The sequence below is a fragment of the Heteronotia binoei genome, chromosome 16 (assembly GCF_032191835.1).
Source record: "Heteronotia binoei isolate CCM8104 ecotype False Entrance Well chromosome 16, APGP_CSIRO_Hbin_v1, whole genome shotgun sequence".
Taxonomy (NCBI): Eukaryota; Metazoa; Chordata; class Lepidosauria; order Squamata; family Gekkonidae; genus Heteronotia; species Heteronotia binoei.
In genome coordinates this window covers 27,180,886-27,188,621 of record NC_083238.1, presented here as the reverse complement: position 1 = coordinate 27,188,621, position 7,736 = coordinate 27,180,886, and the positions used below count along the sequence as shown (strand labels likewise).

At 42.8% G+C, this 7,736-nt stretch overlaps 1 protein-coding gene across 2 annotated transcripts in view; it reads right to left on the bottom strand.

The window, feature by feature from the left end:
- Window positions 1-4,070: 4,070 nt before the first annotated feature.
- The window catches only part of LOC132585366 (sodium channel protein type 2 subunit alpha-like), a 147,956-nt gene continuing 144,290 nt past the window's right edge, over window positions 4,071-7,736 (bottom strand). For both annotated transcript variants that reach the window (XM_060257227.1, XM_060257228.1), the window contains one exon: window positions 4,071-7,407. In XM_060257227.1, coding sequence (XP_060113210.1) covers window positions 6,212-7,407 — 1,196 coding nt within the window. In that variant the 3' untranslated portion in view covers window positions 4,071-6,211. The remainder of the gene's footprint in view (window positions 7,408-7,736) is intronic.

Below are 7,736 nucleotides of genomic sequence, written 5' to 3'. Positions count from 1 at the left end.
CTCTAGCTGGGGACTGGAGTGCTCCTGGAATTACAATTGATCTCCACATTAAACACATCACTTGGAGAGCCAGTTTGGTGTAGTGGTTAAGTGTGTGGACTCTTATCTGGGAGAACCGGGTTTGATTCCCCACTCCTCCATTTGCAGCTGCTGGAATGGCCTTGGGTCAGCCATAGCTCTGGCAGAGGTTGTCCTTGAAAAGGCAGCTGCTGTGAGAGCCCTCTCAGCCCCACCCACCTCACAGGGTGTCTGTTGTGGGGGAGGAAGGTAGAGGAGATTGTGAGCTGCTCTAAGACTCTTCGGAGTGGAGGGCGGGATATAAATCCAATATCTTCTTCATCTTCTTCTATTTATTTATTATTTATGTAACCCAAGTATTGAAGCTAGGGGTAGGGTTGCCAAGTCCAATTCAAGAAATATCTGCAGACTTTGGGGGTGGAGCCAGGAGACTTTGGGGGTGGAGCCAGGAGACATTAGGGGTGGAGCCAAGATCAAGGCTGTGACAAGCATAATTGAACTCCAAAGGGAGTTCTGGCCATCACATTTAAAGGAATGGCACACCTTTTCAATTCCTTCCTTCCATAGAAAATAATGAAGGATAGGGGCACCTTCTTTTGGGGCTCATAGAATTGGACTCCCAGGTCCAATCCTTTTGAAACTTGGGGGGTATTTTGGGGAGAGGCACTGGATGCTATACTGAAAATTTGGTGCCTCTAACGCAAAAAACAGCCCCCCCCCCGAGCCCCAGATACCAGCGGATCAATTCTCCATGATTTTCTATGGGAATAAATCTCCATAGGGAATAATAGAGTTCCCAGCAGACATTTCCCTCCCCTCCCCCCGCTTTCTGATGACCCTGAAGCGGGGGGAGGGGATCCCCTGCTCTCACCTGGGGATTGGCAACCCTAGCTAGGGGCAAGTTCAAGGCTTAGGGCCTCCTTTCTAAAAGCCACCTCTCCACACACACACACACCTTGGCTTAAGCAAACCAACTGCATTTACTACAAAATGGGAAAAATACAATTTGCACCCCTGTGTATGGTACTCCCCCCCCCCACAAGCTAGGGTTGCCAAGTCCACACCAACACATTTTAGTGGAAGGTGTAGGAATGTCACACGACTCAGGCTTGATGTTCATCGCACCAGTCTGTCTCTGCTGCTTGTGTCTTGAGTGACAGTGGTTGCGTTGCTTTATTTTATACATTCCTCTGTACACAATCATTGACTAACAACGTGCAGAATGAAACGTCCGATGTTTACCTAAGCTTGTTACCCCAAATGTGGATCCCAGGAAGGAGGTGAAAGGGCAGCACATTCCGAGACCCTCAGCATTCTTGCATAGGGCAAAACACACGAAGGCTTAATGCTGCCTTCTGAGTCTTAAGATGGAGGCAGGACAAGGTTGGCCAGGCCATTGCCCTTCCTTCAGGAAGGTTCTTCTGTCTTCATTAGGCCCCCATGAATGCTGAGAGTCACTGTAATTTCTCCTTCAGCTGCCCATAATCCTGAAGTGCTTTTGGTTTACCAGAAGGACCGTGTTCTTTGAGTTCCAATGCAATTTTTGAATGGCCCATTTCAATTGTAAGAAGCGTGTATCAGCGGCTTTTCTTCTGTGTCCATTTCCCCCTTGAAGCAGGGTGTAAGGTTGTACTTAATGAGTGTGTATATTTTTGCAAACCTGGAGATTCCCCACTATTGTAACTGGTGGCTAGATTTCCCACTATTAGAACTGATCTCCAGGTGGCAGAGATCAATTCACCTGGGGCGTTTTCGCACTCACCTTAATCGGCAGCGAACGCCCCTCTTCACCGCGCAGGATCGGGGCGGATTTCGCACTAATTGCCGTGGAGCACCCGGAAGAGCCAGAAAGTCCCGCGGCTTTTGTGGCGCAAATGGAAACTGGTTTTTGGCAGTTTCCGTTTGCGCCGCAAAAGCCGCGGGACTTTCCGGCTCTTCCGGGTGCTCCGCGGCAATTAGTGCGAAATCCGCCCCGACGCTGCGCGGTGAAGAGGGGCGTCGCTGCTGATTAAGGTCAGTGCGAAAACGCCTGGAGAAAATGGCCACTTTGGAAACTGGACTCTATAGCATTATGCCCCAACCCCCACCCTCCTCAGGCCCCGCCTCCAGGTATTTCTCAACCCAGATCTGGCAACCCTTGTGTATAAGCCAACAAAACAAGCTAACAGAGAAACATGCAGACAAAAACAGACTTCTTGGGAATAGAAGCTGCTGGAGTTGCCAGTGGGAGTGAAAAATGTTAGTCTGAGTGGCAGTTTTGCTTCTGGACTAGGCAAGCAGCCAAAAAAAAAAAAACCCAACAACAAGGGGACAAGACTGTTCTACTGACTCATTTCCTGAAACATTTTAAAAGTTGTACATAAGAAATAGATTAATTCTGCAGTTGTGTCTGATGATCTACCCACAGCTCTGCTTAAAAAACCTGGGTTGGAAAAGGCTGTGAAGGGTTTGAATGTGTTTCGTGGATGAGTGGGAGCAACAGTCGAGCCTTGGATGAATGAAAGAATGAAAACGAGGCCTCAAACACTGACATCACTGCAAGAACTTTTGTAGAGAGTCAGAATGTATGATGAGGGAGGGACAGTAAAGCAAAGTCTAGAAACTTATGTCTATTGGAGTCCCTTCCTTCTTCCCTCTCTCTAACAAAGCTGAGTGGATGTTATGGTGTGGGACTGTGTTAAGTGGTCAGCAGCAATCTGCCTCAGTTAAACTTACAGTCTTGATTTAGTTTAAATTGCAGCCCAAGGGAAAGAGCAGCACTCTATAGGTCAACTCCTGAGGCCATGGGCTCATCCATCCCAAATGAGGAGCCAGAATATGTGGATCAACCAAGCACCCAACAGCTTTCACTACCCAATAAGTTACCAGCAGAGGGCAAGTGTTTTGGTTAACCCGTGATGTCAAAGTGCTTAGTTTCCAGTCAAGTTTATTTTCTTTAAATAAATTGCTGCTTTTCAAATAAGGAATAGGACTGATCACTCAGAAGGCCTGGGAGATGACTGCAGAACTTGGTTAAGTCAGTCTACCATCTAAGCAGCTGTAAACTCTTTCAGGTCCTCTAGAACTTGACGGCTCCTTGCTAACCTAGAACCTGAGATCTGCAGCCTGATATCTGTTGAGTGCTGCCACAACCCTTGCTACAGGAAAAGCCATGTTGAAGCACTGTTTAGAACAGGGGTGTCAAACATAAGGCCTGGGGGCCAGAACTGGCCCACCCAGGGCTCTTACCCGACCCACAAGCAACTGGTATGCATGGATATATAAGGTACTCCCCCCCCTTTATGGTATCCCTTGGGGAAAAATGTTGACCGATTTTGCACTCAGCTTACCCCGCTGTCACGTTCCTCTTCTCCGTGCAGTGTCCTTTGGATTTCCCACTATCTGCTCCGGAGCTGCAGGAAACTGCAGTTTTTGCAGGGCAAACAGAAACTGTTTTTTAGCTGTTTCTGTTTGCCGCACGAAAACCACGATGTTTGCTGCAGCTCTGGAGCAGATGGTGGGAAATCCGAGGGATGCTGCGTGGAGAAGAGGAACATGACAGCAGGGTAAGCTGAATGTGAAATCGGTCCTAGTTTTGCATATGATTAAATACATTTATTGGGGCTTTTGTGGGTTCCCCAGTAAATCCATTGCTTTCACTGGTAGGAAACAATTGCTTTTGTTTGTATTTTGAGTAAAGAATAATATCGTGAATTAAGTTTGCCTGCGTCCGCTATAAAATTTATCTCATGTACCTGGCATTACTGGCACACATGGGCTAGCTCAAGTCCAATCCAGCCCTTGTAACGAATTAGTTTGACGCCTCTGGTGTAGAACATCACATGCTCTATCTTTAGAGTCAGAATGCCAGCCACAGCAAAACACAAAGACAGCACCATTCAGTATGATAAAAAAAATGAAGTCTTTATTCTTTTGGCTCAATTGTAATGTGGCTTACCGTTCTTTATGGTAATAGCATTTTCCTGCATGCAGTTCACCAACACACAAAGTCAACAGTTTCAGTAAAAGGAGGAATTAACGTTTAATTTTTGCTTGTGAATGAAATTAAAAAAAAAAAAAGTCCTGATGTGATCAGATATATAAGTTCGCTACTTAGTTCTTGTGGGGGGGGGGAAATATAATTGTGGGACCGCATATAATACTTAGAAGACTTCTAGTGCAGCATGAATCAACAAGAATAAGATTAGTCTATGTAAACAAACACTGGAAAAGATCAAGGATTTTATGAATAGATAGACTAAATTGATACTGCTGAAGCAGGCAGTGCCAGGAATTCAAATAAGTCTTTCCCACCACATTTCAATTACAAGTTATAGCTATTTGGAAGCAAGTGCATTTTGGACTCTGAACATCCACATTTAAGATGTGTGCAAAAATACAGTTCTAATTTAAAAAAAAAAAAAGAACAGAAACCTAACATTACCTCCCATTCTCTCCTCTTGTTTTTCAACTACTTTGTGAAGTTCATCAATTAAAAAGTGCCATGAACAGAAAGTAATAACAGCCTGTGACATCAACCTGAAAGTCAGTTTTGTTTTGTCATTTATGTACAAAATGCTGAAAAATAAAATCAAATGATATTTGTACACTATTTATAATTGTTTTCCCCTTAGAAAATTCTAAACATGTACTTTGAACAGATTAAGCTGTTTCCAACATGAAATGTGTACAGTTTGGCTACGCACTGTACAGTACTCACTCGAAAGTTAAGAGAGGAATAAAGTAAGAGCAAAGCAAGAAGCTTTTTTTAAATTTTTGTTTTTTTTAATCCCGAAAGCTGCAAACTATTGCTTGATGAAATGAGGAATGATGTCCGGTTGAACAATTGGTTTCACTTTTACCACTGACATATGGCTTCCCATATTAGATTTCGGAACAAATCCAAGTAAAATACAGCAGCGAAGGCAAGAATAAACAACATGCATCAGTGATAGCCTCCAAACTACTTATAATGGTACAGAATACATCATTTTTTTTTCTTTTCAAGGCTTGCGAACGACACTCATTGTGGTACATATTTGACGCAATAAATATTGTGCACAGGTCATTATTCCTTTGCTCAAACATGCACCACAGGGTTAAAATAACTATTTACATAGACAGCATTATCTCATTGACACATACAATGTCAACCTTGCTGAGAGCAGAAGGTGGCTAAACAATACTGGGGGGAGAAAGCAAAACAAACAAACTTATAAATGTTGGGGTTTTCCTCCCCATACCCCACCCGTTTCTGTTGGCCAGTTCCGAATCAATTTAAGCGAATGTATTTTCTTGCCAAAACACTGCACCTCTTCCCCTAGCACAATTTAAACTCCAATTCAAATCGGCATTACAACCAGTCTGTTTGGAAAACAAAAAAAAGAAACCCACAACCCTCTATTGAATAACTGTTGATTTTATGAGACTTACAGGCACATTAAGAATTGTCAGGATGAGACACAAAAGATGTATACTGTTATTAAGCACCTCAGAATCTGAAGCCATCCTGAAACATGGAAGTATTTAAAACTCTTGTGCAAAGTCTTATTGTTTTCCATGCATGGTCTATAAGTGTAGCATGCCTTCATGCACATCGCTTCGGTCTGTACATTACAAGAGACTCAGACAGGAGAACAGCTGCTCCTCATATGCTCCCCCTACCCCTGCACCCACCCCCCCGGAACATAAAACCCATTTACAAAAATAGTCACATATAATAGTAAACAACCTGTGAATTAAAAAAATGACAACCTCACCAACACGGATTTTTGTAAAAATATGGCAAAAATGTGGCAGTTGGAATGCAAACAGTGGATACAATTATTGTACTCGAGTGTTTTCATGTTAAACACACAGAAATCCTAGGTTTGCACCTCTTTGACTGGTCCCTACAGTCTGGGTAGCCATTTTTCTTTCCTCTTCAGCAGTGTCAGCTGGTAATTAAAACAGTAACCTCCTCTCAAGGTTGCCGCCCTGTTCTACAGAGGAGCATTTGGATGATGAGGGGGTCACTGTCTTGTTAATAGGCACTGACCTTAAGTATATATCTAACATTTGTATATATATTTATAGATATATTTATATGTGAGTGTGTCTGCGTGTGTAAAAACAGTCAGTTTGGCATAAACCTCCTATAGGGAGTCCTTTTGAAATAAGACTTTACTTTCTCAAGCTGTAAACAATTTGTCACAAAAGGAACCATTCGCTTTACTCATTTTTTACTGTCCCTGATATCTTTACCTTTATCTTCTTTTTCTGATTTGTCTTTTTCATATTTCTCTTTGTCAGGCTTTGTAACGCTATCATAGGAGGGTGGAGAGGTGGTGGAAGGGGTCATATCGTTTTTTTCAGGAGTAGAATTCTCATTGAGTTTGTCAATTATCATATCTTCTTTGATAAGCGTGTCATCTCCAGCTTTAATTCGATCTTTATTAAAAAGGCAGGAAACTTTTTTAACTTTTTGTTTTAGGAGGTAGCGCCTGAAGGCTCGCTGAATAATGACAGCAGACACTTCCTCTTGCTTTCGTTTCAACGTGGTTGTAATTGGTTCATAGGAGGCTTTGGATGGATTGGCTTGCATAAACCGATCTTCCATTTGTACCCGAAGGGCATCCATTTCATCGCTTTCACCCAAAACGCGTTTTGTGAAAGCAAACAAGATGTCGAGGCAGTGAATTCTGTCACCACTTACCATGGGCAGGTCCATTGCAATAAGCTGAACCTTGTTTGGTTTTGGTATTAAAAGAGGAGGATCCAGCGAAGCAGCAAAATCAGAGAGCTTACTAAACTCTATGAATTGGGTTGCATCCGGATCAAACTTTTCCCAGACCTCATAGAACATTTCAAAGTCATCCTCGCTCAAAGGCTCAGCACTTTCTTCCGTTGCAACACTGAAGTTCTCCAGAATTACAGCAATATACATGTTTACTACAACTAGAAATGATATGATAATGTAGCTGACAAAGAAGAAAATCCCAACAGAAGGATTGCCACAGTCTCCTTTGACTGAGCTTCCTGGGTGATCTTTGTAAGGGTCACAGTCTGGAGGCCCACTGTTAAGAATGGGTGCTAGCAAGCCATCCCAGCCAGCAGAGGTGGTAATTTGAAAGAGGCAGATCATACTGTTGCCAAAAGTTTCAAAGTTGAACATGTCATCAATCCCAACTTCTCTTTTGACGTAGGCAAAGTTGGACATTCCAAATATAGCGTAGATGAACATGACGAGGAAAAGCAGGAGACCGATGTTAAACAAGGCAGGCAGAGACATCATCAAGGCGAAAAGCAGAGTGCGGATCCCTTTGGCACCCTTGATAAGCCGCAGGATTCGACCTATCCTGGCAAGTCGGATAACTCGGAACAAGGTGGGGGACACAAAGTATTTCTCAATAATTTCTGCTAGAAACATACCTAAAAGGGAGGGGGGAGAGAAAAATATTAGAAAAGGTTATAATTACATCTATTGAATGTTAAAAGTTGTAGACCCCAGACTTAACCTTTTAAAATATTGACTATTTGTACATGCTGCAGATAATTAGATTCCAAGCTTTCGCTTAATGTACTATATACTTACAGCAGGTTAAGCCATGAGTGTTTAGCTAGGATACCTCTAGTAAGTGTGAGGATTTTTAAAACTACTGTAGGAGAGTAATGTGTAATATTTCTCTCTATATATGCTGAAGCACTTCTTATGCACACAAGCACAAAAACTCTACAGAATGGTGAATACAACAGATAAT